Source organism: Scomber scombrus, chromosome 21 (assembly GCF_963691925.1).
Source record: "Scomber scombrus chromosome 21, fScoSco1.1, whole genome shotgun sequence".
Taxonomy (NCBI): Eukaryota; Metazoa; Chordata; class Actinopteri; order Scombriformes; family Scombridae; genus Scomber; species Scomber scombrus.
The window spans coordinates 13,707,476-13,730,674 of NC_084990.1; the positions used below are offsets into that span (position 1 = coordinate 13,707,476).

Here is a 23,199-nt window from a genome sequence, read left to right on the forward strand (position 1 = left end):
ATGTGGTCAATTCAAGGTGAAACTATCAACATATATCAGTCAGGGGTGGATTGAGTGACTGTTTTTGCACAGTTCTGGCTCCAGTAATCACTCCATCTCCTGCTCACTTCACCTCAAGCAGCAGAGAAGGAGTAGAGAGGTAGTCCCAAAGCCATTCTGATGGGATTATGTTCTTTTGATTGATGCTCCACTGATGAGAGGAGATGACATTGTGTAACAGGAAGTTGAGAAGTTAACCCCAGGGAGGGGCCATATCTTAAAGTGTGTCAGAAAGTGCAGGGGGTGAACTGACAACTCAGATGCCTGATCAGATCAAGTTCAGCTCAGTTCAGCTCAGGTGTACATAGAGATGCATCGTGGTGGATATACAGACTGAGTTTAAATCATTCAGTCAGCAGTTGTTGCTTGATTGATCTTAGTGTTGCATCAGTGATGAGAGAAGTAGAAGACTTTGGCCTGCACAGTCACATGGTTCAATGATACAGCTGCATTTGCCACATAACAAACACAAGTCGTCTGCACATTTGTATGATAAGGCTTAGCCTGCTTTACCTCCGCTGTAAGAAGGGTATTTAAAGTCTTAAGCCTCGTGGATTTCAAACGCTGGCTGACAATCAAATCTTCTTACAGGAGAGGTAGATCTACTGTACCCTGTCTGATTTACTGTGACTCCTGCCTCCTCAGAAGAAGCAACGCTTGCTTTTACATCCTTCATATCCATTTTATGCTTTAGTTTATTTTACAATAAGTTTACACAATTTACATTTCACAATTTCTATGTCATTAACTATATACATGTGAAATTGTGCACATTTAAAAGAAATACATTTTTGTGCATTGATATGGAATTGTAAGTTTGCTCTAAACATTTTTGTAAATATTATATATATATTATACCATTTTTTAGATTTTTCATTCAGGTTACACAAATTTATTAAACTTATTTTCTTCATTTCAGCATACATTTGTTCCCAGATTCAAAATGCCCTGACTCAAAGCTTATCTCCATCACTAAAGCCAACTGAAGTACAAAATTCTCAAAGAATCCAAAAAATATATATATAGTTAGATTGCATATTAATATAAACATACCCTCACAAAACTCATCAGTGCCTTTTGAGGTAAAAACATCAGCCCTTGTTGGTTGAACATTCACAATCACTCGTATATCTAAGCTTCAAATTTTATTTCTGCATTAACATACCCTACCCTACACAGGTAGATTGGTACCTGCACTACTTTAGCATCATTTTTACCTCTTGATCTCATTAAGTATAAAGTTAGATTGTTATTGTTCCTGCCTGCCCTCTTGCCCTCCATTCATGGACTGCCACTGCTAAATAGCAGAAGCTAAGTGCATTGTGCAACCTACAGTACAATATAATGTTTGTTAATTGACTGCCAATAGAAACACTGTCTGAAAACTGCTTTGGCATGTGTAAATCTCACCTGCAGCACATACGACACCCTATTTCAGCTATGTTATCTGTATTTCAACTTTACTTTTGCTTAAAGTTTATACGTTTATCCAACCATTCTTTCAAACCATATGCATCAGGAATATTTATATTATTGCTATACTGATAGGAAATATTGTTGTTCGTGTTTGTATTGCTTTTCAAATGTTCATGGCTGTGTGTTGTGAGAAGCAGAGGAAGTTTAAAAAAACATCTTCAGAGTCAAACTTCTCTTGCAGTCAGAGTCCCCACATTATTCTCGATGATGTTCCTGACTCTTCCCTCTTTGGACACTTGGTTAGGCTGGCCTTATCCAGACTGGACTGCAGACCAGACCTAACTACACTAGACTAAAGTAGGCTAGACTGGACCAAACAGGGCTGTGCTGGGGTGCACCAGAGTAGACAGCACCTAACCAGAAAGAACTACGCTGGTCATGATCCAACTAGATGATTTCCAAGATTAGTCCAAACCAGATTGCACCAGCCCAGATTCAAGCAACAAAGGGACTTAGCAGATGGTGCAGGTTTTTGACTTCCCTGCTTCACCTCCGCCAGCTGGAGAAACACAAAAGAGAAAAGGATATGTTCATGTAAGATGATTCAACACTGAACAATTCATCATCTGGAATATACACAGATCTATAGATCCATTCAGTGACATTTTCTACCTTTCTTGGCTTCCTCCTCTTCCAGTTTCTTCTTCTCGTCCTCAATGGCCTTCATCTTTGCATTGTACACCTCAGCCTGCGCGTTCCATTGTGACCTGTTGTAGTTCAGACCGTCAAACATGGGTGTGATCTCTTTGTGGAACCTGGAGAACTCCTGACAAATGAAGAAAAACACAATTGATTTATGAGTATGTTGTTCATTTTTGTGGGGCACTTAAAGATGAATAACTAAGAAGAAAGATGTTATGGATGTGGCCTATGTGTGCATTCTTGTCCAAATACCATCCTGACTGACAAACAGCCTGCTGATTCCTTCTGGGGCCAGCTGGGTTTAACAGGTTCATCTCACATACATACTGATATATTGCCGAAGGTAGTTGAAGCTACAACAACAACTCTGCTGCTTCAAATAGAAGATGGATGCAAAATTTCCTCTAACTATTACCTTCCTTTCATTGTTTTTATTATCCATGCTTGTCTTTTTTCATAGGAAAAATGGTGCAACAGCACGGTGGCTTACCTTGTATACAAATGAGCACACAAAGTCAATGAAACCACACTGCATCTTGGGCAGCTGTTCAGCACAGTTTCTGTCCATCATGGGCTGAGAAAGACAGAGAGAGGGGAGAGTTTAATGTTGAGAAAAACATAAACAGTTGTCATAATTCCTGAGAAAAAAAGCCTTACAATTGGTTGTTGGTCCAAAACACTTCTCTCCAAATCTCCCTGTTCCCAGAATTCAGCAGCAACCATCAGAGCCACCTAGAGACACAGACACATATGTTGAAAGTGGTATAGAGAATAAGACAAGGCAATTAAAGAGTAATAAAGGGAGAAAATGACTGCTGATAAGAGGCAAACAATGGGTTTCGACTCATGGTACTCTCTCAATGTAAGTTATGCAGTAAATTTGCTAAAAATAATTATTATTATTGCAGATTATAAGGCAGACTTAAAGTATTAGTCATTAGTCACTGCCTGTTCTAAATATGAAATTTGTTTTTTTCCACTCATCAAGATTGAAATTTTTGACCTGATGGGTCTCTGTTCCATTGTTAAACTCATAATACAAACTATAAACACATTCCTGTGATAGCAAACAAATGCCTATTGTACCCACTTTATATTTAAAAAGTGAAATTATTGCTGCCTTTTTCATATATTTAAATTATTGAGATAAGTCTTGTCAGACTGTAGCTAGAATAAGCTTCCCTGTATTTTTTTAAAATCACCCCATGTGAAAGAAATGAAGGCCACCCACCTTGCTCTGTACCTCCCAGGGTTTGGTGATAGCTGACAGGTCACAACCTGTCATCATCATGGCCCTGCAGGTGATAGACGGACAGTCAGGAAAGGGAAGATGCCCCCCTGTTGACCCATGCTGAAGATTTGCAGTATAACAGTACTTGCTGTATGATAACTGAAATAGTTATTTGGTGATAGAATATCAACTATGTAAGCCCTGTATATTATTTATCAGCACCAATACATACAGTGAAGTATGGTGTATATACAGTAATTTGTTAATTACTAAAATGTTAGGTTAAGCATTTATCTATTTCAATAGTCTCTTCACAAATATGTTTTTAAAATAAACCGGACTGTGTTGTTGAGATACATACATGATAATTTCCTTCCTGACGGGGTTGTTGGAAATATATGCAATGGCCTCCTTCTCTTCTGGCATCGGCTCTGTGGCATTCACAATGTTTTGGAACATGGTTCTCTTTCTGTGTGGGTACAAACAGGCACACATTGAGTCAAAGTCGGCCAGTTGCAATAACTGATAAGCAAATACGCAAATTGATTCCATGAGACCTTCTGAGTCAGTCAGAAACAAGACATAGACAGACAAACATTGACTAGTTATTGTATTTCAGATAACGCACTTGAAGTAAAGGGCCAGATCAGTGGCGATGATGCAGACATCAAACAAGTGCTGCACAGTCTCAAACTGACGCTTCTGAAGGTTGCAGAAGATGTTCAGGGTCTGCGAGAGACAATGAAGACTGGTCAAAATGTGTTTCCCGTGTATCAAATAAGACTAATATTTAACTTCTTGACCAATAATGTGTCGTACCTCTTCAGCCATGAGCGTCTTACTGTACTCCAAGTGGTGCCTCTCCATGATGGAAGAGCCGTGAAGTTTGGCCAGAGGATGTGCGCTCCTACAGACAAAACATGAGGAGAGTGAGGAAGATCACTTTACACACAGGTCATGGACACTTGCACGCACCTCGAAAGCAAACACAGGATGAAACGTCTTTGACTTGCTTTGTCTGGTAGAGATTGTTGGTTCCTCTGTGGTCGATATCATGGCAGAAAGCAGCAGCCACCATGGCAAAGGCATCTAGATCAGAGTAGTACTTCCTCAGCCTCCCTGTCTATAGGGGGATGAGACAAATCATGAATTTTTTTGTAGGCATTAGTAAGGTATAACTTGTGACCTATAATAATAAAAATGTACAATAAAATGTTATGCTTGTTAAAAGCCTTGTCAAAGGGCTTTTAAATTCAGAAACAGCAAAATATGGAACACCATCAATCCTCATATAAAGGACATTAAAGCTTTGTTATGCTGTAGTTGTAAATTCTTAATCTGGACTATATTCCACTGTATTGATGCAATTCTCAATTAGCTTTATGAAGGAATAAAACATGTTATAGGCCTATGTGAGTGGATTGCAGACACACACATTCTTATAAGAGTCAATGGTCTATTAAACTGCCACCACTCTGAAAAAAGATATTGTATTGGAAGACAGATATTAAGCCAGCACAGCTAGGAAGATTCATTTTGTAGGCTTTAAGTCAGAGTGGTGTAGTGAGCTGTAGGTGTCATGTGTTGGGCTGTACAGCAGAAAGAGCCTTACCTGCAGCAGGCAGAACATAGTGTGGCCGACGTTGAAGCCGTGCCTCCAGTTGTGGTAGGTGATGTCACGGTAACCCTTCCTCACTGTGTACATCCACCTGGTCAGTGTCTGAGTGAAAGAGCGGGAGAGGAGAGACCGAAAGGGAGAATGGGTGAGGAGACGATAAAGTGGAAAGAATAGACTATTTTATCATAAGGAGAGTTCAGATGACACCATGATGCACCATGTTTTTAAAAAGTGCATTTTTGTTCCAGGACTCAGGGAAACCCGTTGCTGTGTATCGCCCATGTTTGTACAAACAGCATGGCATTCTTCAAGAGACCAATTGGGGAAAACATCTACTTCTCTCCCACACAAAATAGACCCAGGGCAGTTTATCCAGCACCCTAAATGATTCACAGATATGAACTTTCTGCATTCCTGAGGCGTTTCTTTCTTCTCCTCACTTATCTTAAAAAAGACCCACATTTGACAAAATGGTTGGTTTTTTTTTTTTTGGTTCCAAAAACATTTTTTGCAAATAATTCACTGCAGCTTCATCTCATGGCGAGGACAAAATATGGAGAACATGAAAAAGAGCTCCAGACCAATTAAAAATGTGTTTTTCACACATTTTCACACATTTTCCCACTGTGATTTTTGAATTACTAGAATACTGATACACTGTTTTTTATAATTAAAATAAACACTGCTTGTGAGACTCACCTCTGCAGGAACTTTGAACTTTTCCACAACTCCGAGCTCAAAGAACATACGAATGCCGGCCTTGATGAGGCCGTGCTCCGTAACAGGGAAGTCGCTGAAAGAGAACAGGTACAGGCTCTCTCCGTTGACATTATCAGCTACTGGGCATGTTGCTTTCTGAACAAAAACACAAAACACACAAGACATCCATGAACAAGGCAATATAAAGAAAACCACTGATAACTGCATGATTAGCATGTCCATAAATTAAGTGACAGGCTTAAGAATAAAATAAGTATTTTTTTATTTTTTCAGGGCAATTTTATTAGATTTGGGAGTTAGGCTTGCTAAAATAATTTCCCAATATTCTACACAGTGTTGATACTGAATGAATTAAGTACAGAATACACACATTTCTAATCTTATTCATACATTTATTTGGTTTGCCAGTGATTGAGTAATATAATAATCCTGTGTATCATTTTCACAGAGTTTCATTTTATTGGAAGTTTTTTCCCTGAAGGTTCAAACAAATCTTACCAATAGTTTGTACATCTCTTTTTGGTCGCAGTCCTCAGGCTCTGCGTCAAACTTCTCATTGGTGTTCTGGTTAGAAAAGAGAGAACAAGCATTTGTAATGACATTTAAATTCTTCCCATGAAGGTGCTGCCATCGTCTGGAGCAATTCACTGCAACGGAGTCAGCTTAAATTCCTTTGGATTGGCAGAGAATACAAATATATGTTCATGATTATACATCAATCGTGTTGTCAGACTTCACTTCCAACAAGTGCTCCAAGCAGCAACCTTGTAAACTGTTAGTTGTCAAGCGCTTAAATGATCCACCAGACCTTCTATAAGTCCTTTAATAGCTTTTAGAGCACTGCTACTCAATATGCTATTCACAGTCCATTAACATTTGATTGCTTGTAATTGCCTCTTGATCAAAAGTCAAAGGTATGATAAATAAATGTGGTGGAAATACTGACCAGAATGGACTGCAGCTCAGACTTTGTGCATCTGGTCTGGTACATGAGCATTTCCTGAGCGATATCTTTCCTCCATTCCATACGGTTCAGCCTGTCGTAGGTGTCGCAGACTAGCACCGACCACCCCAGGAACTGTGTCATGGCCTGAATCATACACAGTGAGTGAATGAGTGAGCGACCCGATGAAAATAATAAAATAACTTACAGACAGACAAGAGAGAGCGAGATGATAATGATGATGATGAAAGACACAAAAGAACAAACAAGGATTTTATTTCCTGTTGGACATTTTTTATCATTATTTATAGATTCTCGTCACTATAGCAAACTATAGTATGTATTAAGTCTAAATGACTTTTTCTTCATTAATATGCAAATTTGTGCTGCAAAATGCTCCAAAATCAGAACAAATATTTGTCTTTGCAGGGGAAACCTGTGGTGCAGAGCGTTGACAAGAGTGTGTCCACAAGAGAGAGACACAGAATACACGGCGCTAACCTCAGTAATCTGTTCATCATGTTCATCAAATGGCTTGCCATCTTTTCTGTTGTAGAATGTTGCAACACCCACGATTTCTTCCTTCTTGTTGACGATGGGCAGGGACAAGACATTCTTGATGACAAAACCTGTATCATCCACAGCCTCTTTCTGAAAGACAGTGAAATCGAATGCTTCAAACCAGTAATAAGTACATGAATCAAGATGGCATAACATAAAATCTAAAGAGTGTACAGGGGAGACTGAAATGTATCTTTAGGTTGAAATCTGTATAACAGCTTGTGTGATTTGTATTCTATTCGGTGCACATGTGGAATTGGCTATAAAGTGCATGCCAAGGTGGCCCTGCACAACATGTACATTGAATTGTGTGTGTCTGATGTGTGCACAGAAAATGAAAAAGCTTGTAAAAGTCTGCTCACCTGGAAAGTGAAGAAGTCATCTGCAGCCACGTTCATCATGTTGCAAATCTGCAGACAGTTGCAGGAAGAAAAATGTAGGTTGACGCTTCATCATTAAAATAGATTACTTTGTATTACTGCTATTGCAGCAATTAATCTTTGTGCTATTAATCTAAATAATGTTTTCTCCCTTTAAAATGTTTGCAATGCAGTAAAATTCATAAATTGTTACTTGTTAAAGCTTTTTATCTAAAATGTGTTGATAACTTACAATATGTGCAGTCCCATAAACTGACTCATATCTGCACCGCATCCACTTTATATCACATTATAGACAGTATACCATCCTGTTACCTACATATAGATACAGTTGGATTATGTTTTGGATTGTAGTGTGGTATATGTCGAGCTCTATCAAACTGTACTTAATGGGTCCCTTCACCCTGTGTTTAATTGCATTGTTACTGTTCTGCATTTATTCAGTCAATACACCTTTGTGGTTATTCCACAAGTCAGTTCCCCTTTACTTTCATTGCTTTATAGTTTTAATGCTTCTGATAATGAATTGCCCTGCAGCAAGGGTGAGAAACTTACAAAGCCATTCTCTGCAACGTAGGTTGGTAGTCCGCTAACTAGAGCCCAGTGATCTGCAGGTGGACCACTGAAAGAGTGTGAAAGAGAGAAACATACAGCGCTGTGTGAGCAGGTTGTTCCCTGACAGGCATGTTAAACAGATGTTGCCTCTACAGAGACTCCACTGTTAATGCAAAGCCAGTGCTTTGCCAAATAACATTCTGCAGACTCTCAGAATTGTCTGTGATACAAATGGCCGATTGATGCAGAGTTAATGCATGAAGGTGGACATGCATGGATATTTTTGTATTTTAAAATATATAGGATGTTTGCGCTTTCTTAACTATGATAAATGGACTTTAAATGTAAATTGCATGACATAGACTGAGATCAAAAACTAAGTTTGGACATGTATTCAGAAATAAGTCATTTCTTTTACAGTATGCTGTATTTTAACGTATGAAGGTGCTCACGGTATGACTTTGATTTCTTCTTTGCCTTCCAGGAGGTAGTCAATGATCTTGTAGAAGATGACTTCCTGGATAAAAAAGCAGAGGCTCGTTAGAAATTATTAACTTCCACATGTAACCAAATTTGGTTTCATGAGAGGTATGGTTTTGTTACCCTGCCGTCTGGTGTTTTTGGTCCTTTATAGGGTTCCACATCTCCCAGTTTCACTGGCCATTCATCATAGAATTCCTAGATGAAAAAAAAAAATTGATTGTCAAAGTTTTAGGTTAATTACGTCTACAATCATACATGTATAAATGTAACTAATTCAATCCTGTTTCTAAAATGTAATATATTCTATAAGGCCAACCTTCTCTTTGGTCATGTCCAGCAGGCCCACTGAGTATCTTTCGCATTGTAGATAGATCCTAACAGTGTAGAGGGCTTTGTGGAACTGTCTCTCAATGTCCGTCAACTCTTCAAACACTTTGCTGGCTGACCAAAGCAGCACCTAGCCAAAGAAACCGGAGGAGAGGCAAAGAAGTATTTGATGAGGTATGGTGTACAGTATGAACCCTGTTGGTACCTGACAGAGGAGACACCCATCTCACTCTCACTTCACTTTCTGAATGATAGTTAGAGCTTTTATTTTTATTTATTTATTTTTAAATAGCAGCAGTTCAGTTTACCTGACTCCTCCTGGACTCCACATTGAACATGTAGGCTGTGAAGTACTGCAGAGCGACGACTTGGGCAAAGGTCATGTACTTGTGGAAGAGCTAAGGACCAAATAAGATTAGAGGTTTCATCAATACACATCAACTTTAAGACATACTGTAAAGATCGTTTACATTTCCCTCAGGAAAGATGTGACTTGTCATATGAAATGAATTCTACAGGATTTAATGTAGTGGGTGTATATACTGTAGTAATATGGAGTATGTAACCTCAGAGTTTTGTTCAGATATAATGAGATTTAGTTTTGTGTCAAACACACTGGTAAGAATAGACTTATTTTAAGATGTATGAGGTGAGGTCTTTTAAATCCAAGTTTGGTTCATCTTTACATTGATTACATCATTTCTGTACATATATTCACACATCTCATACAATAAGTCTTTAAAGGATGATACAATTTCACTATTCTGGGGATTACTAAATCAGATAAGGTAAATTGAAAAATATGTGATCGAGCTGAACAATATGTAAATATTAAGTCTGTTTTTCTTAAATCATGAACTGTTTGCATCCCAGAGATGTAAGATGTTCACCTGATAAAGATAATAATGTAAAGAAAAAGAGAAGGAAACAATCTGGTCAGTCACTATCTCGCTAGCTATATACTATATTTCAGAGAGTAGAGTGATAATTAGACATTATAATGCATCTTTAGCAGGTAAAGCTTTTACTCTGTGCCTCATTTCCACCAATCATCTCCTTAGATCTCGTTACACTCCACTCTGCACTACACTGTAAATAAGATAAGCCTCAATAAGCATGTAAAAGCATGACTTTCATCGGCACCAGCTCATTCTTTATGTGCTTCTGTGTTAATTTATAGATTCTGATAATCGTGCATTTTTCTCTGATATACACTTAAGAAATTACATATTAGTTAAATCATTAGACTTCTTTTCAAGCCAAATCAAGGTCTGATTGGCTCCCACTGACATAATAGGTGTGTTTTGCACCCTACTGGTGAAATGTAAATGCAGAAATAATCTTTAATTAGATTCAATTTTAAAATGGCAGAGCATATGGTCTTAAAAAGTGGCAGAAAATTAACTGTGGATCTGATGAGGTGATACAGACACTTCAATTAAGTTATATTTTAGCTGTTACTTTTTGGCATAATAAATACACTTAAATTAGCAATTTATGATAGGGTCAAAATCAAGTTCGGTTTATGAAACAATCAGAGTGATCTCCATCAGAGTGTTCATCCTGTTCGCCAGCTCACATAGTAAATCGAATGTATGTGCGTGTATTCTTACCGTTTCGTCTTCTGCAGTGAAATGATCTTGTCCTATTTTGTTTAGGGCCATGACTACTCCAATGCATTCTTTTTCAGCGATCATGGGAAATGTGAGCAGGCATTTGGTCTTGTATCCGGTCTGTTTGTCCACAAAGTCACAGAACTTTTTATTCTGTAAGAGAACATCATATCAAGTATGGTTAAAGGTGGATTTACAACAACACATGTTTACAATTACACATTTAATTGAATTCAGTGTAGTTCAGTGTTATGTTAACTTATGTGGATTTCATTTCTAAGGTAGATTTGGACAAATATGGTATCAGTTACCATAATTACGATATCTGCAGCATTTAACTGATGTCCATCCCATCAGTAGCTATGTAGAAGAGTATTAAACTATGTTGTCCTACTTCCTTTCATCATGTCTTTAAACAAAGTGTGTATCACTTTTCTTTTCAAATTGTTTGTTAACTTCATGTTTATTTTATTAAGTCAAGTGAAAATATCAAGTGAATATATTGGCTAAATAAAAACATTTAAGGCTGCACATTTGGGGGGGGGGGGGGAGACTGAGTCTACTATCAGGGACACTGAAATGAGTACAGACTTGCCAATTACCTTAAAAAATCGTGTCAAAGTATGAATTTAAGTATGTTTAAAAAAAACAAAAACGAACAACAACACCAATTTGCACTGATTAAATGTGCAGAGACAGGGAACCTCTCTACATCACTTTTTTAACTGGCACACAACTTTCCAGGCTCGCGCGGGCATTTACTTCTCACCTGTGTGACGTCAGGGACATTTTGGGGCTTTTTGGAAGTCGCGGTGAAACCCACAATGCCCATGTCTATAGGGAACACAATTTCAGTCTGCGGGTCGACCAAGTTTGCCTCGTATTTGGATGTCGGGGTCACGTCAAAAAGGCAAGTGGCGAGCTCAGGTATTCCATTTCTCGACCGGTTGATGTAATAACTGACCCTGTCTGCCTGAATGATCGATGCAACTCTCTGCAACACTTTATGAATGGTCTTCTCCATGCAATCCGGCTTCTGCATCTCCTGGACCAGCTCGAAGATGATTGCGGCCTCTTGCACCGAGTTAACATCCTTGAAGGAAGCAGTGTCTTTAACGTCGACAGGTGCAGAAAAAGCGGCGGACAAGGCTTCAGCGCGCAACTTCTTATCAAAGTACTCTTTGGCGAACTGTGGGTTGTTCTCCAGGTATTTCTCCACACTATCCTTGTCTGCCATGTTGAACTCTTACTTTTGTATTCCAGTCGTCTTCTTTACAAAAGCATCACTTGCAGGGGGGAAATTGTATAAAAACGGAGAGGGGAGCTGCGATCTGGCCTACAGGGTCGGCTGGATCAGTAGCATCCGTTTGTGCAGACTTGCATTCTCCTCCACGGTACCCGACGGAGTCACTAACTCATCCAGTGTCCACCAGCAGACAGAAGACAGGACGGAGTGCGGCTTAGAGGCTGAAAGGATCAAAGTGGCCGCTAATTAATGTGACGTCATGACATTAAAACCCCTGCTCTAAGCGTCCTTAACCCGCAAATCCCAACGCTGATCATTTTATATCGGGCAATCCTCCCCATCCGAGGGAGGGCGCAGGAGAGAGTGAGACTATTGCCAGGTCAAATGCCAGGTGTGATACCTGACCGGGGTTAAAATCAGCAGAAGGATGTGATCAGGGCAATGATTCAATGATGGACAGGTGTAGAATTAAGAAAGACAGATGTTATTGAGATATATTAAAAGATAGAATCTCTTCAAATAACAGGAAATAACAGAACATGCAGGAATAGTCCCCTTCCCCATCCATGGGGGAAAGGGGCAGTACAAACACTGGCTGATAAGTTGGCAAGCCCTGGAGCTGGGGAGGTCTAAGTGCTCTGGTAAAGGGCAACTCGGCAGCCTCTGAATAGAGCTGCATCCTGATTAAGTCTTTTCCAAACCAGTCAAATGGCCTCACATCAGTAGCCTAATCTTAGAACCTAACATTTAAAGTGTCATCCCTGATTTTGACTCGTGACATCAGCCTTCCTTGCCTCAAATAACCTAAGTGTCCTGCATTAGGCAACAGACTACTGCTGTTCTAGCCTTGTTGTTGCTACAGCAAAGGAAGTACTTAAATAGTGTCAGCCTCTGTGATCATAACAGTAGCCTATCTAATGCTGTAAATGAGCTGGCAAGCCTACCTGCACACTCTAATGAAATCACCATCATTGTAGAGGTATCATTCCCAGAACTGGAAATTGGCCTATTAGTGGGGTTTGGATATCTGAGTACAAGGCCGTAAACAAAGGTGGCTGGCTATTATTAACTGAGTGTCCTGTTTGGTTAGCTGCTGGCAGGCTGGGAAGACAAGTAGTTCCCCACTATTTTCTGCTGTGGGGATTAAGAGAAGCGTGTGAAGGGAAGGATGTGAGGCATTGTGGTAAAAAATGAGAGCAGCAGTCTGTATTTCATAGTGGAAGAAACTGGTAAGGTGCGAAAGGGGAAAGACAGGCAGGAGGACAGACAGGAGAAGTCAGCCAAATGTTATATAACAATGTCCTTTTTAAGAGATTAAAATTATTGTTATTTTTTAGGGCATTAACAAATGTATGTACAAAAATAAAGAGCCAAACAGTGAAGTTGAGGGTTGGACTAAGATTAGCTTCATAAAGCTGAGCAGAGCTGCAGAGTTGAGTGAAAATGTTCTGTATGTTCAAGGTGTCCTCTGACATTACATATGGCCATTTAATACATTGTCAATACAAATATTGATTATAGCTGCTTTAAAGACACCACCTGACTGAGAGTGACAGAACAATACCATAAAGTAACAAAAAACAGTTCCAGTAATGTCAGTTACACAGCAAAATTGATTAATTAATTAATAGCAGCACCATAAAATAGGCTAGTGCAAAGCTGCATGACCAAAACCCTTTGGTGCTCTGAACTGAGCTTATTGCTTATGAATACAACTTTCATAAGAGGAACAATGTGATATTTTGTTTTGCATAGTTGCACAGTCTGGCTTTAACATCTGGGCAGAGACAAACTTCCCAAAATTAACCTTGTTTAAAGTTTAACTGCTTTTAAGTAGTCATTTAAGACTTAATTAGCAAGTAAAAGGTCTTAAGTGATGTAATTCACTTGGTAAAGGCTCCACATTGTGTAACCTTAATCAAGTAATGTATCAGTCTATTGCAATCCAATACAATTACCCTCACAAAGATAGTATTTTGTGCTTGTTGATTTAGCCTTTTGGTTCTTTAGGCTCATGGTGGTGGTGTTGGATTGGACTGCATTATATTCATGTGGGCAGACAAAATACTCAGTTTACCCAAAACACAGCTAAATACACATATTTCCATGTTGTGCTCTCTTATCCTCCTCAAAACTCCTAAACTCAGATGGAAGCAGTGTATTTAGCTAGAAGGCTTTTTGCCCAATCCCAGATTTTACAGGGGATCATTTGGGATTTTGAGTTTCTTAAGTGTCAGTATCTTAAAATATGAAACTTCCTCCTGCTTTAAGCATGACATTAACATATACCAATATACTGCCCAAAATGTTGCATAGAAAAAAACCTGAAAGTGTAACTTATATCACCACTTGGCCAATCCTGATGATTATGAAATGTTGCACAGCCTCTGGCCAAAATCCAACCACTATTATTTCTGCTGAAAATGAGTGATTGCGCTGTTTTTAACTGGCCAGGCCTTCGGTTATGTAAGCTGCAGATGTTTGGCAGTGCTCTTTAATTCAGCAAAGGCCTCAAAGGACTTGTTACATGATCTCAGTGCAAAACAACTGCATCGATTTATAAAAATCTGCCACAGTAAATTTAAGTTAGATGAAATACAGACCTGTGTCAGGGAGTAGTGTGTAGGTATTTCTTTTGACTTGCTTATACAGTGATTTTAATTGTGTCTCGAACAGCAAGATGAAACAGATCATAAAAACTGACCAAAAACAGTTCTTTTTTAATAGTAAATAAAAAGTCTGTTTAATACTTGAAGTTACATCAATATGGGAGCTATTGGCTTTAACTTAATAGTTCAGTCACAGATTTAGAATTTAAAAGTTTCTGTCCATGCAAGATAAAAATGTCTCTGTTGATTCATGTTGTGATTTAAAAGATGTGTGGTTTACATGCAACATTATTTCATGTTCTAAGTCTGAATGCTCTCTCTGTCTCACTCCCTGAAACTCTCATTGGCTGGACTTTTTTCAACACACATACAAAACTGCATCGACAAGCACACAAGCATTTCATGCTAACTCAAGAATTATCTTATCATCATTGTCTGCCGTTTGAAACACAAGACTTTGTGCCTAGAAGAGATTTGATTACCTCTCTTTCACATTGATTGTTTTCTGTTGAGAGCGGACTTTAGCACTCTGACCACTGTTTATCCAGTATTTGGGTAGTCTCTCGACAGCATAATCAGGTCAAGTAATATAGCTGCAAGGAAACACACTCACTTTTATATGTGTTTTTTTGTGGCTAAAACATGCATTTAGTGAAACCCAGCCACTTGGAAAAAGGGCTTCAGTCCTTGAAGGCAAAAACATTTCACGTGGATTTATGATCTTAAAGTACAGGCTTGCTCCTGTGTGTGCACACTAAGTAAAACAGTTTGAGTTATAACTTTTGGCACTCAGGCTGTAACCGTACAACTCAATAACTCTATCTGTTTTTGTGTTTATACCTTGTAGTGTGACATGTGTTTATATCTACACATTAATTGTATGGCTTATTCCAGATGGTCCACTTGGCAGTGCTAGTGGTTTCTTTCATAAGACCAAGAAAACTGAAGAACTTCCAATGTGAAAACACTTTTTTTTGTTAGTGGGGGCGGTATGGAGGGGTGGTCGGCCAAATGTGCAGAACACACAATCAATAGGACTGGGGCCTGCAGTTATGTAAATGTTTGTCCAATGGAAAGGCTAGCTTTGGGGAGAGCAGGGGAGGTTCAGGTCTCCAGAAGTCATTATGCAACAGCAGCCAACTGTATATAAGGCCAAACCTGACAGAAAGGATCACTGTGAGCTGCCCACTTCTTTTTGGTAACAAGGTACGCATTGACAACAGGACTTTGTTTTTGTATTTTTATTTCGAAACTGAACATTTGAAGCGAATGACTGATGCTTTTGTAAAAGATAACTTTTTATTTAAACTGTTTTGATTCCTTTAATCAACTTGTTTTTGGTACCACTGATTACTTTTTTATATTGAGTAATTAGTTTGCAAATATTCGAAGGAACTTTAATGCACTCCGCCTCAGTTCACTTGAGTGGAAATTAACTTGCAAGTACGACTTTTCCCTCCTTTCATTTCTTCTTTCCTCCGAGGCAGAATGCTGCGGTACATTGTAGCCCTCTGTCTCCTGGCTCTGGCCTGGGCACAGGATTGCCAGGTGGCCAACGTCCAGGTCATGCAAAACTTTGACAGGTCCAGGGTGAGTCTGAAGTATAAAGCAGTGTATTACGTTATATGATCATATCTATATTTACTGTGTGCTGTAATACTAATTATACTGTCGGTCTAGGATTTGTTACGACCTTTTTCAGAAAGAAAACTCTGTATTCCTTTGAATATTTTGTGCTTTCACTGATGAAAAACAGTGACAGTGTGAAGTGGACTGATGTGGACTTCCCTCTCACAGTATGCAGGAGTATGGTATGCTGTAGCAAAGAAGGACCCAGAGGGTTTGTTCTTAATTGACAACGTCATGGCCCAGTTTATTGTTGGAGAAGATGGCAAAATGACCGCTACAGCCAAGGGCAGAGTCATTATTCTCAAGTGAGTTCAGTTTTGTACTGTGAAGCCTCATCTTTCCTCCTCTTGCACAGTTTTAATTGATGTTTCATGCTTGAATCAGTATGCTTTCTCTCTCATTTTGTGCCATATCTTTCATAATGTCCTCCCCACTCTTTGACTTCTAGCAACTGGGAAATGTGTGCCGACATGCTTGCCACCTTTGAAGAGACCCCTGACCCTGCGAAGTTCAGGATGAAGTATTGGGGAGTTGCATCCTACCTGCAGAGTGGAAGTAAGCTGGGGAAGATTTACACCCAAACACCATCTATCAAACCATTTAAATTGACTAGACAAGAAGGCCAACACAATCTTACTGTGTGAACATGCTCCTTATAAGCAGAGTCACTACTATTAAATTGTACATATCTACTGATATGTACATTACTGTATATTATATACCAAACAGCCTGTTAGACCTCTGTTTTGTCTGCCAATCTGTTCCCTCAGTTTATAAAGCTGTGAACATGGATTTCCAAGTCAGTGTTTTTTTCCTAACACACATCCATAGTTGACCCTCAGATGTCTGTTGATTTAATTAAATGATCAACTGCAGCACTCAGTCCTCTGTGACCCTGACCCTGGAAAATGACTCCACACAAATGCTCACTAGGAGAGGGTCAAAGTGTCCTTTTAAGCAAATCAATGTATGTTAACTTGGATACAACATCAAGGTTAAATGTGGTGGTAAGTCATTGCAGTTTTATCAAATTTGAGGGCAAAATCTAAACTCTCCCCCTCACACCTCCCCTTCTTTCCTCTCTCTCTCTGCTCCCAGACGATGACCACTGGGTGATTGACACCGACTACGACAATTATGCCATCCACTACTCCTGCAGACTAATAGATGCTGATGGCACTTGCCTGGACAGCTACTCCTTCATCTTCTCCCGTCACCCGGCCGGTCTGAGGGCAGAGGACCAGCGCATTGTCACCCAGAAAAAGATGGACCTCTGCCTTCTGGGCAAATACAGACGCGTCACACACAATGGTGAGTTGAATTCAGCTGAGAGTTCATGATGTATTGATCCACTCCTTTTGTGGGTTCATGTCATTCAATAAGAGTGAATGATTAACTGAATTAAAGTCCTTGTGATCACTGTGTGACCGATTAGATGAAAGATCACTGTTGCAACCTTAATATAATCAATATAGCTGTTTACATTTGAATTTGTATCAATAAAACAGTAAAATACTGTACTTTTTAAAGATTTTACATGCATCAAGGTCATCACATTTGTCCTCTTTTCATTGCAGGCTTCTGCGAGAGCAGCTGATCTGTTTACACTCAGGGATTTTCTTTGTGAAGTACCCACCAATGGGACTCTGTGCCCCACTGCTGGTCTCGGTCCAGAGCTCCTTCTCCTTTGTCTCTCCTTCTGTCTCCGACTGCCTAAACAGAGAAAAGCTGCCCATTCCTCTTTAGAAATCAACTAAAAATGGCAAACCGTAGACTTTCACATTTATATGAATATACTGTAAATAGAAAGGAAGTGGATTAGCATCTTAGTCTTAGCTTAAACATCTGTCACACATTGTGTTTTCTAATAGGAGCTTCAGTGTTGTGTAAAACAACTTCTCACCCTTTTACAATTCCTGATGGAAGCCAGTGGAACTTGATCTCTGGTTTCAGTGAGGAAACAAGACATATCAGATCAGGCCAACGTGACAAGTAATCAGTTGTAAAGATGAAGCTGAACTCTCAGCAGTGCTGAAGCTCTGGAGTATAACCATGTTTACTAAAAAAAGTAAAACAAAAACAGGTTCACATGTCACTGGCTTTACTTTTACACTGAAGAACATACAGTATCTTGTAGCACAAAAGTACATATTGTTAATAAACCTTAATACTTACATATTAAGCTATACAGAGATAGCAGTTTGGTTGTTTCTTGATTTTATGATGTATACTTGATTATTTGAAGTTTTTCAAATAAAAAATTCATACCATATTGGCTCATTCACTTTTTGACTGTCTTTAAATATTCATCTGTATTCCTGGATTGCAAATAGTTAATTATTAGGGCCCGAGCGGCGACTGCAAGTTGCCTGGCGAAAGCCCTATTGAAATTGTAATGTTTATTAGGGCCCGAGCGGCGACTGCAAGTCGCCTGGCGAAAGCCCTATTGAAATTGTAATGTTTATTATTATTATTATTATTATTATTATTATTATTATTCCGACATTTCGTGCCCCAATTTCGCCCCTTTCCCAAATGCGAAAATGCTTATACTTTTGCACGGACGTCCGGCCTCATCCGAAATTCGATATTATTGGGTGGTCGCACATGGTCGACGCAGAACGGCGAAATAGCGCCCCCTACAAAGTCCAAAAATGCCCATAGGGAATTTTGCTAACTTTGTCCTATGCTCACAAAATTCGGTACACATATGTATTATACCCACATATGCAAAAAAGCCTCTTGACCTCATGACCTCAACCCAACAGGAAGTCGGCCATTTTGGTTTTGATTTTTCCCGCCTAAAATGAACTCCTCCCACAGCGTTCGCCCGATCAAGTTCAAATTAGGTACGCAACATCTCCAGACCTAGCTGAGCTTAAGTTGTGCTCTGCGCATCCGTAGGTCAAAGGGCGTGTCTGCCAGGGCTCAACTAACTTTGGCGTGCTCGCCATGTACATACGAGTGGCTCTCACGCCCACATACTTCATCCAATCAGCTTCAAACTTGCTGGACATGATGATGGCTCCGCCCTGAACTTCCCGATATATTAACTTCCCACGTAACTCATAGCGACCCCCGGTGGTAACAGGAAGTGAACTTAAATTCATGAAAAATACATAGTTGACCCCATCAACTTCATTCCACTTCTAAAACATACAGAACCAGTTGGTGAAGCTACATTATGAACACTGTGAAGCTACGAGTAATGGCGTCCGTCTGGCGACGCGGTGACCATCAATTCCTCGCCATGAAAATACGTTTGGCTTTTTGATGGCTTTATTGAACTCGTATCATCATGAAAAATTGGTACACAGGTCCAGGGTGCCGACCTCAACGTCTCCATTCGCTCATAGGCGATCTCACTCGTGTCGCACCCTAGTGGAAACAGGAAGTGCTATATTTTACATCATCATTGTGCGATTTCCACAAAACTTCACATGTGTAATCACTGTCCCACCCTGAAAGCAACCGCTTGTGTTTTGTTACACTCTACTGCCCCCTGGTGGATGAACCATCAACCTCTCATAACTCCTTCATGCTTTGTCCAATTCACTCCAAACTTCACATGACTGATGAGTGGCCGCCCTGAACACACCAGACCATATGTGTAACTACCTGTGACTGCCCCCTACTGGATGAACGAAACATTGCATTTTTGGCCTCCTTCCAGGTTTTTTCTCATTTTCTGCTTCACGCCACAGCCCCGCCATGCCTCAGGCCCCGCCATCGCCGCTTTAATTATTATTATTATTATTCTTCCGACATTTCGTGCCCCAATTTCGCCCCTTTCCCAAATGCGAAAATGCTTATACTTTTCCACGGACGTCCGGCCTCATCCGAAATTCGATATTTTTGGGTGGTCGCACATGGTCGACGCAGAATGGCGGAATAGCGCCCCCTACAAAGTCCAAAAATGCCCATAGGGAATTTTGCTAACTTTGTCCTATGCTCACAAAATTCGGTACACATATGTATTATACCCACATATGCAAAAAAGCCTCTTGACCTCATGACCTCAACCCAACCCATTTTGGTTTTGATTTTTCCCGCCTAAAATTAACTCCTCCCACAGCGTTCGCCCGATCAAGTTCAAATTAGGTACGCAACATCTCCAGACCTAGCTGAGCTTAAGTTGTGCTCTGCGCATCCGTAGGTCAAAGGGCGTGTCTGCCAGGGCTCAACTAACTTTGGCGTGCTCGCCATGTACATACGAGTGGCTCTCACGCCCACATACTTCATCCAATCAGCTTCAAACTTGCTGGACATGATGATGGCTCCGCCCTGAACGTCCCGATATATTAACTTCCCACGTAACTCATAGCGCCCCCCGGTGGTAACAGGAAGTGAACTTAAATTCATGAAAAATACATAGTTGACCCCATCAACTTCATTCCACTTCTAAAACATGCAGAACCAGTTGGTGAAGCTACATTATGAACACTGTGAATTTACGAGTAATGGCGTCCCTGTGGGGGCGTGGCTACCATCAATTCCTCGCCATGAAAATACGTTTGGCTTTTTGATGGCTTTATTGAACACGTATCATCATGAAAATGTATACACAGGTCCAGGGTGGAGACCTCTTCCATCTGATAGGGGTGTCGCTCATGTCACCCCCTAGTGGAAACAGGAAGTGTCATTTTTTGCATCAACATTGTCCGATTTCCACGAAACTTCACATGTGTGATGAGGGACTGACCCTGAACACACCTGCATGCATCCCATTACTGCCCCCTGGTGGATGAACCATCAACCTCTCATAACTCCTTCATGCTTTGTCCAATTCACTCCAAACTTCACATGACTGATGAGTGGCCGACCTGAACACACCAGACCATATGTGTAACTACCTGTGACTGCCCCCTACTGGATGAACAAAACATTGCATTTTTGGACTCCTTCCAGGTTTTTTCTCACTTTCTGCTTCACGCCACAGCCCCGCCATGCCTCAGGCCCCGCGGTGGCATGGGTGAGCGAGGGCCCGCCATCGCCACTTGCGGCTTTAATTGCTGTTGCTTTTGCATTCAGTTTCTCAAAATATATGAGGTACAGGGTACATTGTGAGTTTATCTTTTATTACTGTGCAAATAAAACAAAAAAGTCTCCATTTAGCCCTTTCACCTCACCTCAACAGCTGGTTCACATTTCAATGTTCTCCTAATAGGCGAAACTTCAGCATCACAAAACTTGATGGGTCACTGGACATCTCAGATACTGATGAAATGTTAACCTCAAGACTGTAGATTAAGCAGAGAAAGTGATTATAGAGTGGAAGATCACCATGTATTACATGTACATAGATATTAAAAAGACAATGATTGTTTACAGATAAGTAAACAAAAGAACAAGACAGACATTTTAACAGCCTCAATTTATCTCAGCAATCCCTTTCCCACTATAGATCATCTACTGTAGAATGCCATGAAAAGTGCATTTCAGAATTTGACACATTTTATTTGGCAACAATGCCAACTGATTTTCCATCACTACAAAACTTAGATGTGACAAAAAGGCACACAAAAGACTGCATCGGAAGGAAGTTTCATATCTTTATTGCACATTATTGTACAGTACAGTGTATGGCAGAAAATACTTTGGAGCAGATGATTAGAATAAACAAAGAGGTCTTAAAAAACAGCAAAACAGACAAAAGTTGGCCAAAACAATGTGATTCTGTGACATTCTTTTAAAAGACAAACAGCCTAATTTGAAACAAATAGCCTCTATCTAACAGATGACAGTACTGCAGTGTCAGTCTGTCTGCTATAAGCCCATCTCGTCACATTGCCAAGGCTTCAGGAATAAAGAGACCTTATAACCCCTTTCCCCTAGCAAGAGGACCTTCACTAATCCCTTGCCTTAAATAGTTTAGAACAAGGAATTAACTCATGCAATCTCATTCCAGCCTTACAGGGCTGCAGGCTTGAAAAGTCAAGGTGGAGATGGAAGTGATCTTTAGTCGAACAGGAAAGAATACACGAACAACCAGGCACCATGTGACCGCTTAAGCAGTATGTTTAAAAAGGTATGGTTAAGTTGAGGCAAATCAAACTATGTGGTTAAGGCTAGGGGAAGATCTTGGTCATGTTTACACATGGTTCAGCGAGGTTTACCCAGTGTTCACTTTGTTTGGACACTACACAGAAACACAGTAACACATTGTACTGGAACACATCCACTAGGGACATAATATATTACACATGGCAGGAGAATTAGATAGTTTTGACAATTATTACTGACCATGAATGTAGTCAAGAATACAAAAAAAAAGCTGCAAATATTTTCCATCCCTCTCTTGTTTACCTCAAATACTGTCAAAATGGCAAATTACCCATGCTTAGGGGTAACTTATCTTTCTTCAGAATACTGCAAATATGCCATCATCAATATTACATAAGCTGAGTAAAATGTTACGCAAAATCAGCCATGGTATTGATTACTGAAGGTAGGAGTGCAGGAACACTGTGTTACCAGTAGGTTTATCAATGGAGTATATCAGCAGGTTTGTAAACTGTTATACAAAATACAATAAAGGTATATCCCATGATGATACAAAAAGGCTAAATAAATCATCATTGCTCACGTTACCTGGAGGAAAATAAAAGCTTTTATTATCTGAAAAGACAGTAGCTCAACTGTAAAACATCCCACGAATAAATACATTTATCAATATACACAGAAATAAAACACAAGAACTGAGTAAGAGCTTCATGAAAAACAACAACTGCAAAAATTACTGCACTCAAAAAATGAAGCAGGAAGACCATCAAAATAAGTGTTTTGGACGAAGTATTATTTTTTCAATAAATGATTGGATCAATCTTTGGCCAACTGACATGTTAAAGACAAAAAGAATTGGACATATAAGGCATGAAAGTGTAAACACTGAATCATGCCAGTTTAGAGAAAAAAGATGGTAAGCATGGAGTCACAGGTTCATGGTGATTCCTTTTCCAAACTATAATATACAAATAGTCTAAAAACGCAATATGATGGCTTTCAGGCTTTCCCTTTGACACAGACAGGCATTTAAAATACATTGTAAGGCTTATATTTCCTTACTGGATCTCATAATCTAGTCTTATTGTTCCCAACCCTTTTGATTTGTGAGCCTACATGTTGCC

General features: G+C 39.7%; 2 protein-coding genes across 2 annotated transcripts; one reads left to right on the forward strand and one right to left on the reverse strand.

The window, feature by feature from the left end:
- Window positions 1-1,967: 1,967 nt before the first annotated feature.
- On the reverse strand, window positions 1,968-11,825 carry pde6c (phosphodiesterase 6C, cGMP-specific, cone, alpha prime). The gene is made up of 22 exons (XM_062442061.1): window positions 11,358-11,825; window positions 10,589-10,741; window positions 9,284-9,373; window positions 8,965-9,105; window positions 8,769-8,843; window positions 8,618-8,682; window positions 8,166-8,232; window positions 7,593-7,640; window positions 7,171-7,320; window positions 6,673-6,816; window positions 6,225-6,290; window positions 5,706-5,861; window positions 5,001-5,108; window positions 4,402-4,511; window positions 4,208-4,295; window positions 4,017-4,117; window positions 3,750-3,857; window positions 3,389-3,452; window positions 2,815-2,889; window positions 2,648-2,731; window positions 2,128-2,281; window positions 1,968-2,014 (listed from the first exon to the last, which is right to left on the reverse strand). The coding sequence occupies exons 1-22, from the start codon at window positions 11,823-11,825 to the stop codon at window positions 1,968-1,970; spliced, it is 2,562 nt and encodes an 853-aa protein (XP_062298045.1).
- A 3,714-nt stretch (window positions 11,826-15,539) lies between these two features.
- rbp4 (retinol binding protein 4, plasma) lies at window positions 15,540-18,344 on the forward strand. Its single transcript, XM_062442065.1, has 6 exons — window positions 15,540-15,649; window positions 15,931-16,033; window positions 16,241-16,377; window positions 16,521-16,627; window positions 17,171-17,383; window positions 17,650-18,344. The coding sequence occupies exons 2-6, from the start codon at window positions 15,932-15,934 to the stop codon at window positions 17,667-17,669; spliced, it is 579 nt and encodes a 192-aa protein (XP_062298049.1). The 5' UTR covers window positions 15,540-15,649; window position 15,931; the 3' UTR covers window positions 17,670-18,344.
- The last annotated feature ends 4,855 nt before the right edge of the window (window positions 18,345-23,199 follow it).